Here is a 13,990-nt window from a genome sequence, read left to right as displayed (position 1 = left end):
GACCACCACCACCACTGCCGTCCGGTGGTGGCGTGAAGACGAACACGAGAGAGAGAAAGAGAGAGAGAGAGGCATGGAGAGAGAAGCGGAGGAGAGGTGACGGTGGTGCCGTCATCTGTGGCGGCAGCGGCAGTTCGTTCAACCTCGGGTCCGGTTGGTCGTGGTTCCCAGGTTGTGCTTCCGGCGACCTGTGACGACAGTGGTGGCGGTTCACGGCAAGGGTACGGTTCCAGTTCGAGTCTAAGTTCCAGTGGGCTCGGTTTGCATTTGAGTCCAGCTTCAGCTCCGTTCAAGTCTCGGTTCAGGTAAGATCTTGGTTTCATACGGTTCAGTTTCCGGTCAGTGGGTTCAGTCGTCCTTTTTGCTCGATTTGTGTAGACTCGGTTCAGATTCAATGTGATGTGTGACTTGGGTTCGTTTGGCTCGGGTCAGGTCTAATCGCAAGTCGGGTCCCCATTCAGTTCGGGTCAGCGAGTTCAGTCCCGGGTTGTTAACGGGTCTGGTTCGGTAGTCGCGGCTCACGTCCAGTTCGGGTCAGATTTGATGTCCGGTTCTAGCTCGAGTCTCAGTCCAGGTGAGAACCTCGAGTTTATTTGTTTCGGATCTGAATTTGACGTGAGTATATAGTACTCGGGTTTTAATTCATGTCTTGTTTCAGTTTCTATTCAGGTTAAACCCGGTCAACGCACGGCCAAACCGGTTGACTGATCGATGCGCGTTAAACACGAGACTCGGTTTGATAATGGTGCGAACACTAGTTATACTGTTTCATATTTAACTTTGTTATCGTAAAACCGAACTTTATATAATTTGTAAACTTTCGTAGAAAGATATACATATAACGATATTGTTCGTTTATTGTTGAATCTTGACATTATATCAACAACTAGTATTGTCGGGATCGTCCAAAGACAGGGGAAACTCTGCCCGATTTTCGTTAAAAATATATATATATATTTTTTATAACAATATAGTCGAACCACAAATGAAACCATATTGAATTCGAATAATTTTTATAACAATAAATGTAAACGTATCTTCATTTTGGGTAACCCTTCTATAATACTCTTAATGGGTTAATTTAGAATTAATTCATAAACTGGATAAAACATTTATATACGCTTATATATCATCGAGACATTCCTTAAAATTCCAATTCAAATCCTCATGCACCCTCGTTTGCCCTTATAGGGTGACCTCGGTGTTCCATACTCCTAATCTCATACACTCGTCGACACTTGGATAATCGGAAGAATTTGCAATATTGTGAGTATACTCGTATTTTCCCCTTTTTACTTTTACCACTTTTGGGGTGTAACATGTTTATCTATCAACTTACACATGAACATTTTGCTTAAACACATGAACATTCCTATAACATGCTTGTATACGTGATGGCTTGATGCTTTAAACTTGGATTTATCTTATGTGTTGAATTTATCATTAACTTCGTACGAGCCAAACCGTGACATATGTAGCGCTATAGGATTAACGACACGCCCCTTTATCTCGGTAATGTCATGAGCATATTGCGTTTCCTTGGTTTGATATGTTAGACACATACCACGTTTAAATGTTTATCTTGAATCACATGCTTGCTATGAGGAATTGTTCAAAACTTATCTTTTGCTATGTACGTATCAAACTTGTATACTCGCCTTTGCTTTTGCATTGACTTTATTTTAACATGTTACAGGTGGATGTTGACGATGCATGGAATCTAATAGGATGCTTAGATACACACTTAGAAAGAATTGTATTTGTATTGTATCATTTTATTATTCATGTTGTTGTACTTTGTTTCAAAACCTTGTACTTGATTCTTTAGAAATGAAATGAAATGATTATTTAAATACTTGTCACAATTATTAGCGTTATGATGTCTCGAGCAATCTTCACACTTCGTCTCATCCCGATGTTTCCGGCATTGGTTGGGGTGTGACAATCCTCCCCCAAATCCTAATCCATATCTATACACAAGGTCAGATCCAACATCTTTTCCCCTCTTTCTTCCCAACCAATTGCAACCGGTCCTCCCTTGGGGATCGAGCTGACTTTGGACCAGCTCCTACAATCTCTAGTAGCAAGCTTTCCACCTTCGGCGACAACTACATGGGAACAAGCTTTGTCTGTGCTCCCTCTGGCACGAAGTGCCGTCATGAGCACTCCTTTAGGGATAAACTGCCCAGTTGCACCTGGAAGCCTTCAAGGCTTCAACCTTATGCCTCAAATGATGGCTCAGATGATGGCAAGCTTCCCTTGGCAACACATTATGAATCAAGTGCTGGCCACCCAAGGGAACAATAATAGCAACAACAACACAGGTGAAAGGATGGAAGAGGATTTAGCCAAGCCATATAAACCACGCAATTTGTCATGCTTCTCCCAGCAAATCGCTGATTATGATTTCCAAACAAAGATCAAGATGTCGTCCCATATCAAAACATATGATGGAACTGAAGATCCAGAGGATCACCTCCAGATCTTTACTGGTGCTGCTAGAATCGAGAAATGGTCTAACGCTGAATGCTGCCTCATGTTCATGCAAACCCTCGTTGGGTCAGCCAGAATATGGTTCAATGACCTGCCTGCCAGAAGCGTTCGAAGCTTCGATGACCTTAGCAAAGGGTTCCTGGCCAACTTCTCCCAACAAAGGCGATACGTTAAAGATGCGACGGTGATCTTCCAGATAAAACAAAGAGATGATGAAAGCCTTCAAGAGTTCATAGAAAGGTATAAAAAGGAAGGTCTAACATATGTGGGGGCAGATGAAAAGATGAGAGTGGCCGGTTTTATGAACGCCATCACCTCCAAATATCTTACAAGGGATTTCAACAAGTCCCTGCCAAAGACCTTGGAAGAAGCTCTCGAAAGGGCCGAAGCCCACATCAGAGGAGAGGAGGCTGTAGACATAAAGGAGCAGAGAAAAAGGGGATGTAGCTGGCAAGGCAATAGCCCTGCTAGAAAGAAGGGAAATTTTCATTCCTATGACAGACGCCAAAGGGAGAAGGTCGTAAACTTTACAGCTCTTACAAAAACTCCACAGGAGATCCTTGCTACAGAGGAAGTGAAACAAAGCTTCCGACCTCCTAGACCTCTCCCTAAAAGCAAAAGGAATGAAAATTCCACCCAGTTTTGTGAATTTCATGAGGAGAAGGGTCATCATACTAACGATTGCTTTCAACTCAAAAAGAGGATTGAGGAGGTCGTCAAGTCCGGAGAGCTTGCCCACTTAGTGAAGGGGGTAAGGGACAAGATAGCTGAAGGAAAAAAGCAAGGAGGTTAACATGGTGGATTTCAATGGAAAGGTTCCCCACAAACGGCAATGGTTGGAAGCTTGGGAGCTTCAGTGTGTCTGCTTCCCGCCAACGGAAAAGGACCCACTCTCAAACCCTCTTGTGGTTGAAGCAACTGTGGGTACACTAAAGATAAGCAGAGCCTACATAGACACTGGTCCAGCTACTGAAATTATGTTTGAAAAGTTCTTCAATCGTTTGAGCAATGAGGAACGTTCAAAGCTTCAACCATCCAGAACCTCTATAAAAGGTGTTGCCGACATACCCCTCAAGCCATTAGGGCAACTAACCCTTGATGTCCGTTTCAGTGAAGGCAAGATGGAAAGAGTTCAACCTCTCACTTTTGTGGTTATCAATATACCTTCCAACTATGATGTCATCATAGGAAAGTTCCCCCACCGAAAGAGGGATTACAACCCTTCAACCCACGCAAGAAGCTTACATGGTTGAAGGAGAAAGTTCAAAAAACGAAGACGACAAGCAAGGGCTGATCATAAACCCCAAATATCCTAAACAAAGGATAAGAGTTAATCCAAGCCTTTCTACAGAAACCCTCTCGTACCTTGAAAAGCTGCTAGTACACTATAGCGATGTCTTTGCTTGGTGCCCGGAAGACATGACGGGTATCCCTTGAAGCATTGCTGAACATGAGCTGAAGATACCACCCGATGTCAAGCCTGTTGTCCAAAAGAAACGAAGTCTAGCACCCAAAAGAAGCTTGGCAGCATGCCAAGAAGTAGAAAAGCTTGTCTCAGCTGGAATTCTTCGGGAAGTCAAGTATCAATCCTGGGTTGCAAACCCAGTCATGGTTCGAAAGCCCGACAACTCTTGGAGAATGTGCATCGACTTCAAGGACTTGAACAAGGCTTGTCCCAAAGATTGTTACCCGTTGCCGGAAATCGACCTTAAGGTTGATTCCTTTACCGGTTACCCTTTCAAGTGTTTTCTTGATGCCTACAAGGGTTACCATCAAATCCTTATGAAAGAAGAGAATGAAGAGAAGACCGCTTTTCACACGGATAAAGGTATCTTTTGCTATCAAAAGATGCCTTTTGGCCTTAAAAATGCGGGTGCAACCTACCAACGCCTAGTTAACAAAGCTTTTGCTAGTCAAATTGGTAGAAACATGGAAGAATATGTCGACAATTTAGTAATCAAAAGCAAATAAGAATACCAAATGCTTGACGACATACAAGAAACTTTCCAAAACTTGAGAAAGGTTAACATGAAACTCAACCCTGAGAAATGTTCATTTGGGTTTGAAGAAGGAAAATTTCTAGGGCATATTGTGGGAAAACAAAGTATAAAGGCCAACCAAACCAAGTCAAAGCTGTTCTTGAAACCAAACCACCACGAAGCAGAAAGGAGGTGGAAAGTCTGAATGGAAAGCTTGCGGCCCTGAAGCGTTTTACCTCAAAACTGGCTGAGAAATCTTTACCCTTCTTTAAAACGCTTAAAGGGTGCTCTGACAAAAAAGCTTTTAAGTGGACTGAAGAAGCAGAGGAAGCCTTCAACCAGATGAAGCAACACCTAGCTTCACTTCCAGATATCGCAGCCCCGAAAATAGGAGAGCTGATCTCTGTCTACCTTTCGGTTGCTGAAGAAGCAATAAGTGCGGTTTTAACCATCGAGCGAGACAAAGTTCAGGTACCTGTTTATTTCTTCAGCAAGACTTTAAAATTGGCAGAGATCAAGTATTCTTCTCTGGAAAAACTTGCTCTAGCCCTAGTCCAAATGGCTAAAAGGCTTCGAAGGCATTTCCAAGCACACCCTATACAAGTGGTCACCGACCAACCCATTAAGAGTGTGCTTGAAAAACCAGAAAATCCAAGATGGTTAGTCAAATGGGCTGTGGAACTAGGTGAGCACAAAATCACCTATGTCCCAAGGAAAGCTATCAAAGCCCAAGTCTTGGCCGACTTCATTATGGAAGTCCCGAAGCAAGCCGTCACGGAAGTTAACACAACTACCGCTAAACCTTCTGACCCTGAAGCCTGGAAGCTCTTTACCGATGGAGCTTCAAGCATTGAAGGGTCAGGAGCTGGGCTCATCTTAATTAACCTTGAAGGTCTAGAATTTTCATACGCTCTTCAACTTGAATTCCAGACCACAAACAATGAAGCTGAATACGAAGCATTGATAGTTGGTTTAAGAATAGCCAAGAAGATGAAGTTTCAAAAGCTTCAGGTCTTCACAGACTCGTTGCTTGTGTCAAGCCAATTCAATGACAATTATGTTGCAAAAGAGCCCAACATGAAGAGGTATAAAGAAAAGTCCAAGGAATTGATGAACACATTCCAAGCATGTACTATCAAGCAAGTCCCAAGATCCCAAAACAAGAGAGCCGATGCCTTGAGCAAACTTGCCTCTCTCACCTTTGCCCATCTTACCAAAAAGGTATTGGTGGAGGTGTTGAAAACTCCCTCGATTCAAGAATTGGAAGTTCAAGATGTAATCACCGAAGAAGGCCCCAATTGGATGACTCCTATCAAGAAATTCCTCAAAAAGGGTGAGTTACCCAATGACCAAACAGAGGCTGAAAGGGTTAGAATCAAATCTAGGCAGTATGTGTTGCAAGGTGAAATCCTCTACATAAAGGGTTACCTTGCACCACTACTGAGATGTGTTGGCCCAGAACAAAGCCAGTACCTGGTCAAAGAGGTTCATGAAAGGATATGTGGAGCTCATTTTGGAGCCAGGGCGGTGGTTGCCAAGCTAATGAACCTCGGGTATTTTTGGCCTTCCATGCACCGAGACACCACCGAGCAACTAAGAAAATGTGAAGCTTGTCAAATACATGCACCAGTGCCCAAGAGCCCCAAACATGACCTTGTCCCGATATCTTCAGCATGGCTATTTCACAAATGGGGAATGGATATTGTTGGTCCATTCCCGCCAGCCAAAGGTGGAGTAAAATTTTTATTGGTGGCCATAGATTACTTTACCAAATGGCCTAAAGTCAAACCACTTGAAAAAATCACGGGCAAACAAGTCATCGATTTCGTTTGGGAGAACATAATTTGCCGATTTGGGCTGCCGGGAGTCTTGGTCACGGATAATGGGAAACAATTTGCTGAGAAGCCTTTTAGCACTTGGTGCAAAGAATTTAGGATAACTCATGTATTCAGCTCAGTTGCATACCCACAATCAAACGGCCAAGTTGAAAGAATGAATCGGAGTATCGTTGAGGGGATCAAGACCCGATTGGGAAGGCATGAAAGCAATTGGCTTGAAGAGTTGCCAAACGTTCTATGGGCTATACGAACAACGGAAAAAACAAGCCATAAAAGAACACCTTACAGCTTGGTGTTCGGATCAGAAGTTGTGATTCCAGCTGAAATAGGAGTTGTGACTCAAAGAACACTCAACATGGATCCCGAAGCAAACAACAAAGAGACCATGTTGAACTTGCAACTCCTCGAAGAAACACGCGATCAAGCCGCCATTCAAGAAGCCAAGTACAAACAAAAAATGGAATCTTATTACAACACAAGAGTCAAGCATGAACGCTTCAAGCCAGGAGACCTCGTACTTAGAAACAACGAGGCTAGTAAAGAAGAGAACCAAGGAAAACTTGGCCCAAAGTGGGAAGGGCCATACACAATCCTTGAAGCACATAAGGTTGGATCCTATAAACTGGCCGACGCGGAAGGTCAAAAGCTTCCCAGACATTGGAATGGCAAGACCCTTAAAAGGTTCCATGTCTGACCAAGAAAGTTTAGTTTGTATTTCAAGAGTTGTATTTCAAGAGTTGTCCCATGCTCACTTTTTGTAAAACAATAACTCCTGAATAAATGATGATGTTTTATTAAATTTGTCTTTCTATCCTAAAATCAGGTTGAGAACCTAGCAAAAAACTCCATGGCAAGGGCCATGTAAGGGGATGAGCTCCCAGTCCATATCGCTCAATAGGTTCAAGGGTTGAATGAACCTATATAAGGAGTGAGTTCCTAAATCAATACTACTCCATGAGACTTATAAAATTATCAAAGAAAATAAACTTGTCTCATAGACGGGTCTGAACAGCCTTCACCAAATGTTCCTTAAGCCTTAGAAAACTTATAGAAAACAAATCATTATCGATAGGCTTACGAACCAAAATCAAGCAAAGGAAAATGATAGATAGGATAGGTGCTATGTATTCTTGTTAAAAATACCAAGGCTAAGTGGCTGCAGCACTAAACCCTTTATGGTATAAAAAACATAAAGACAACACAAACCCAACAACGACAATGCCACAAACATAAAAATAATTGAAGAGGCAACACAACAACACAACAGTAAAAGGTTATATACAACCCAAAATCAGAAATACAAACCAAGGCATCAAGTCACAAAAATAAGGTAGCAACCGGAAGCCTCGAAGGCTTCAAGCTACAAGTATCCCACAAAGCTGACTTACAAAATATACAACTACATCTAAAAAATCACAACACAAGGCAAGTAGTAGAAAATTAATAACATAAGATAACAAGCCTTAAAGGCTTCCAAATGTTCAAACAAGTCAAAACAAACCTTAACGGTTTGTAAACATAGCAATTGTTCAAATAGCCATCAAGGCTAACAACCAGCAATAAGGCCCTTATGTTTCCCCAAGTTCAGTAGTTTGGTGTAGACTTCTCCAAGAGTAGAATTGAATTCCTTGGAATGAAGGAGATAGGTAACAACTTGGTGAAAGCCTTGCTCAATGAGCCACTGGTTATCACCAGTGGCTTAAGCAACCGAAGCCTTCAAACCTTTGACGGGTAGTCCATAGGACAACCCTTAAGTGGTATAAATGATAATAAAATCCTACATTTAATCGGGTAGTTGTCTAGAATTAGATAACTACGGTTGTTTGTGTTTCAGGTACAAACGGGAGCTTAAAATGGAAGGAACACGGAGAATAAATGAAAAAATAAATTTTTAGAATTGAAGAATTAAGAGGATAGCATTATAGAGGACGAAATTACAAGAACGTAGGCGAAAACGGTGAAGAAAACGGAGTTGAAACGAAAAAAGTTATGTTGAAAACAAAATTGCATGCTGAAGCCTACCGTAGCTTACGGTAGCTACCGTAAATTACGGTAGCCCCCAGCATTTTTCATCCACCGTATGGTAGTAGAGACCCACCGTAGCCACTTGAAAGCTACCGTAAGCTACGGTAGCTACCGTAGCTTACGGTAGACCCTGACGAAAAGTGTAACTCCGCATTTTTAATGACCATTTGATGAGACTTTTGATTAGACAATCATTGTTTTTGGTGTTGTAACTCATGAGAGGCGAATTGGGGGGTGTTCTAAGGTGTTTTTGAGTGATTGAAACATGAAGACTTTGTTTTTGATTCCAATGGACAAAGATTTGATTGTGATGATGATTCTTAACACTATGAGCGGCTAGGTTTGCTTGGTGATCGTCTCAGATGTAAGGTTTTATTTGTGACAATTATGTTTGTTCTTTAATTTCTGGAATATTAGACTGTGCATGTGTTGTTAGTTTATTATGGTGTTTGATTGGTTGTTTGTAAACTGTTGATGTATGTTTGATCATAGTTCTAAATCATAAATTCTTGGTGCCGTTGGCAATCGAGATATCATGGGAGGGATTAGGGTTGCATATATGTTGATTGGTCATAGGGTAACAACATCGCGTTCTAGGAATCCGAGTACTTAGTTCCCTTTCATCACAAACAATTGATCTTACATGAGCCATGTCTATGTGGTTCTTTCCAATTGAACATTAACGTTAGTTGTCACTTAAAACCTGAAACTCGGGATGATCACTGTCCTCCTATCTTGTTACAAAACTTAACCTTGATTTGTAATTTAATTTAGTTTAATCTAGTAATTAAAACCAATCGCCAAAATTCTGAATTTACATTTCTTGCAATTTCGTTTACTTTAGTTAATTTAGACATACATCGAGATAGCACATCTCCAAACACAACATTTAATAAAATCAAGTGCAGACATAACTACAAAATAAACACAAATAAAAGGTATAAGCAAACAAAAAATAGGAACATAACAGCACAACAAGATAAATGCATACCCTGCCCGTCTCTCATAAGCACTGGATCTCGATCAGGTTTGTCCCACAACTTACTGAGACCCAACAACACCAGTAAGTGCTCAGGAAAGGGACGAAGCCTTGAAGGGCACTCCTTGAGAGTTTCAAGTAAACAAGAATTTATCTCAAGAGCAGAGGGTTCAGGTTTATTTAAAACGGCATCCGGGTGTCTCCAAACAAGCTTAAAAGGAACAATTTCATCGGAGACCCAAAAAAACCGGTCTTTCCAAACACCAAGACTAGAAACCATAGACGAAACTAAACAAGTGTCAACTTGGGATGTTTCAAATGTAAACCAGTCACCATTCTTGGCCAACCGGAAGAAACGACGGAATGATAAAAGGGTTGGATCATATCCGGAAGCCCGACACAATACTTCAAAGTGCAAAACCCTAGCCAGACCCTGGAGATGGATCTGGCCAAACGACACACAATAATACTCTAAGATGTTCAAAACAAAGTTCGAAAAAGGATGACGGAGGTTTGAAAATTCAAAATGGCGACAATCGAGGGCAATGGAACCAGGGGGACATTGATCGATCGAAACATCGCATCACGGCGCAACCGGTTTAAACCTCAACCCAATCCCCCATTCTACACAAAAGTTTTCTACTTCCTGTTGGGTTAATCGAGAGAATGATTTTGCTAGGTCTTTACGGGTACCCATGCTAAAAGAAAATAACCAGAAATATGGAAATCGGAACTAACCTGGAAGAAGAAAAGGAAAGGAAACTTGAGAGGAAATGTGTGAATGATTGTTTTTCTTCTAAAGGATAAATGTAAATTAATGAAAGGAAAAACTGTAGGATCGTCTTACCGACCGAAACGAGTCGTTCAGAGACGTTCTACTCAATATGAAAGGCGGAATCAGACATATCGAGTTCGATTCAGCAAGATATTCACTTTAACTATCTTTCTGATTAATTTGACAAAGATTTACAGCACGATGACACTTCGGCAGCACTTCGGCTCTCAAACCGGAAAAGTTACAACTGAAACGAAATCAAGGCTATTTATAGACGGGGTAATTTCACACGAACCTATACAAGTGAAATCAGGTTTCACACGAAATTAGATTTCGTGCGAAATTACCAAGTAATTTCGTGCGAAATTACTTGTTCTAATTTCGTGCGAAATTAACCTTTTGACATGTTTTCTCGTTTTGCGTGCCCTGATCTATCAAACACAGTACAAGACTCGATACAAGACAAAATCGACAGACTGATGCACCAACAGACTCCCCCTCGGATGTTGACGAAGTCTTCAGTGTCGAGTCTTCAACGTCTTCCGTCTTTATCAGTCTGTCTGCACTCTCTGAAGTATCTGACAATGTAAATCTTTACTTTCCTTCTCTCTTTTTCAGCACCAACATATAACCTCCCCTCGGATGTTGATATCTCATCTTCTTTCTCTCTTTTATCAGGATCTGAAACTTGGCTTTACAATCTTCAAACTCCCTTTTGTTAACAGACTCCCCCTTGACTTGTGCTCGGGATCGTGGTCTGGCTTTCACAGAATCAGAATCGCAACATGGCTCTCTTACATTCAGAATCAGGATCTGGAACTTGGTTATCCTGCACATTCTCTACCTCATATAAATTTCACAAATTTAAAATTTGACAAATTTATATACCACTTGCAGGAATCTTTCCAGAATGATTTAACATTTAAAATCTACTGATGACCACTTGTAGGTAAAACATTCAAGACCTTTTCTTATTTTACCCAGACTCCCCCTCACGAAATGTTCATCATGTTTAACACTTGGAACTTTGAAACTCAGCTTTCAACATCAGTCATCGAAAATCTTTTTGGATTTTTCAAATTTTATTATACTTAAAATCTTTTTGTATTTTTGTTTTTAACGAAATGCAGTAAAGAAATAGTTACAACAATATTTTTATGAGTTTGTATAAGAGGATCATATCAGTTTTTGAGACAAATCACTAACACCGTTAAGCTTTTGACATTTTAAGTTCTAAACAATTCACCTAGATTGTCAGTATACTGATCCACTTAAATTTTCACACAAATTTCAACTGTTTCGAGATACGAGATTAGTGTTTTAATGACTTAGACTTATTTGCGTGTCCCACCTTAGAATATACTCCTGTATCCAGATTTCTATATTCAGTCTTACAGATGAATGTACACTAATGATATCTGTAACAAGTAAATGCGAAACCGAGAGAGCTCAGGCTAGAACTTCCGTTCGTACAAAGAGATGACGGCTCGACTTTCGGTGTGTCCCGTTTGGGGATCTTTTCTTCAACAGCACATGGTTAGCATTTTTCAATGTTTCATCATTTTTTGTACTGAGGGCTAGCTTTATGATTAAAGCTTATGCAAAGTATTATACAAGGACTAGGCTACTGCTCCCGCAAAATCAGAAGTCCTGGTATGATACCCCAGATATCACCACGAACAAAGACCTAGTATGTCAGAAATAGAAAATCTTTCAAACAAGATTTCGGGGGTTACCCATATATCCGAGAGATGTTCCCCACGATATAAGTAAGTAATTGAATTTAGATTTTTATCTCGAAAACAATCTACTAAATGTGTAAAAACCTACTGGCATATCCTCAGTGAGATCGTTTATCATATTTGACTTTACAATTATTTAGCGTGTTATGATAGTCCACTAATGTACTATCATTTCCTCTTTTTATAACAAAACTCATTTTGTTTTATCATGTTTTTAACTTTTTCAATTTTCTAATGTTTTTGGATTTTTTGAAATTTCTTACTCCCCCTAAAATTCAAAACCATTTAAAGAAAATTGAAAATAAATTGTACAAATAATATGACAACTGTCATGAATTGCTTCAATTCGCCATCCACTTGGCATAAACAATCAGAACTCCCCCTTACAACAAACTATTTTCCCATTATGATTTCAAAACCTTAAGTTTGTTTAAATCAAAATGGTTTTTCCGGAAAATTAGTTTAGTTGATTTTACCACTGGTAGGGAATGGGTTATGATCATCACATTGTTCTACCAACAGCTTATGAATTAATCCCCTTTTTTAAACCACTTGATAAATTTGACAATTTTAGATTTTTATCAACACAGCCACTTGTAGAAAATCAAGTACAACTTAATGTTCTTGATTAACCACTTGTAAGTCGAAATATCACGGTTACCAACCTGTGATTTTCTCAAGAAAGATGCCGATTCCTACTTCCCAATTACCAACCTGGGAGTTCCGGCAAGTCAGGATTTTACTTATGAAAAACTTCCATCCAAGCCTGACCAAACTTGGATGTTATCTCCTCCACTTCACTCGGGGTGTAAGTTGCCTTCTTTGTTTCATAAAAATCTTTTACCCCTTTCACTTTCCCATCGATCATCTTACCAAAAATCTTTTTAACATTCCCATTAAATGCTTTATCGACATCAAATTCATTCTTCTCAGAATAAAATTGATTCGATATCTCAACTTTTCCAACCTTTTGTTTAAAATTTTCAGTCCTCAATGGTGGAAAGTTCACATCATCCATTAGAGGAACTGAGTTTTCTTCTTTTGAAACAAATTGTGGCTCCTCTGATTTTGTGGAATCAGATTCATCGCCAGCTTTCACATCAGATTTCTTAACAACCCATGTTTGGTTGTCAAGATTTCCCCTTCGTTTGTAAAACCTTTTCGAACACTCTCCAACTTCATATGTTGAGTTTTTGAAAATTTTGAACTTTTCAGTTGGTGGTTCGGTTTTATCAACAACTTTTTCTTTCAGTTTAGAAACAACTTCCTGTTTGATTTTGGTAGCCAATGGACAGTTCCAAGCTATGTGCCCAATTTCTTGACATCGAAAACAGGTTCTTGTCTCCTTCCTTTGATAAGCTCCATTCTTCACTCCTTCTTGCCTTTTTGCAAGGAATTCTCTGTTTGATTGTTTCCAGAATGAGTTCTTTGCCTCTTCTTCCGAACTTGTCCCTGAAACAAATTTTGTTTTTGGTTTAGAAAGTTTTCATTTTTATGATTTTCTGGAAGAATAAAACCAAGTCCTTTCTTTTTGAAATTACCGTTATGGTTTGGTTTCTTTTGAAAACCAGAACCAGAACTGTAACCCTTTTTCTTGTTTAAACGTTGTTGAACTCTTGAAGTGTACTTTTAAGTTTTTCATTAAGATTTAAATCTTTTATTTCATAAATATTAATTTCTGTTAATTTGAAAACCTTTTTGATCTTTTCAATTTGGACACTTCTTATTGGAAATTCTTCATCAGAATATAATTTGTCTGAATCATTCAAAGTATATGCCACTTTGATTGGTTCGTCATTCAAATTAGATTTTGATAACAAAAATTCTTTGCTATAAACCTGTTTGACCGACGATTTTGGACTGTCGACTGACGAACTTGCACTTCCAGACTCAGATTTTGACTCTGACTCCTCATCTTTATCCAACACCAGATCGACCACTTTCTTTATTAACACAGACTCATGATCAGTGTCAGATGATGTGAACGTGATATCAATATTGTCTGGTAAATCATCAGTTGATTCGGATTTTAACTTTATATTGACTGCCTTTTTTACTTGCTCCTCATTCGGTTTTCTGGGAGATTATCCCAGATCGGAGGTTGACACTTGTTATAACTGACACTGTGTTTCTTACCAGTATCCTTCTTTTTCGGCTTC

General features: G+C 39.8%; 1 protein-coding gene across 1 annotated transcript; it reads left to right on the top strand.

The window, feature by feature from the left end:
* Positions 1-2,158: 2,158 nt before the first annotated feature.
* Positions 2,159-3,286, top strand: LOC110927481. Its single transcript, XM_022171107.1, has one exon. It carries the CDS (start codon positions 2,159-2,161, stop codon positions 3,284-3,286), a length of 1,128 nt encoding a protein of 375 aa, XP_022026799.1.
* The last annotated feature ends 10,704 nt before the right edge of the window (positions 3,287-13,990 follow it).

The sequence above is a fragment of the Helianthus annuus genome, chromosome 5 (genome assembly GCF_002127325.2).
Source record: "Helianthus annuus cultivar XRQ/B chromosome 5, HanXRQr2.0-SUNRISE, whole genome shotgun sequence".
In the NCBI taxonomy this organism is placed as follows: Eukaryota; Viridiplantae; Streptophyta; class Magnoliopsida; order Asterales; family Asteraceae; genus Helianthus; species Helianthus annuus.
This window is presented reverse-complemented; position numbering and strand designations above follow the sequence as displayed.

Bases quoted from the DNA above. Each gene is read 5' to 3' on its own strand.
- LOC110927481 (XM_022171107.1), top strand. From the start codon at position 2,159: ATGAGCACTCCTTTAGGGATAAACTGCCCAGTTGCACCTGGAAGCCTT.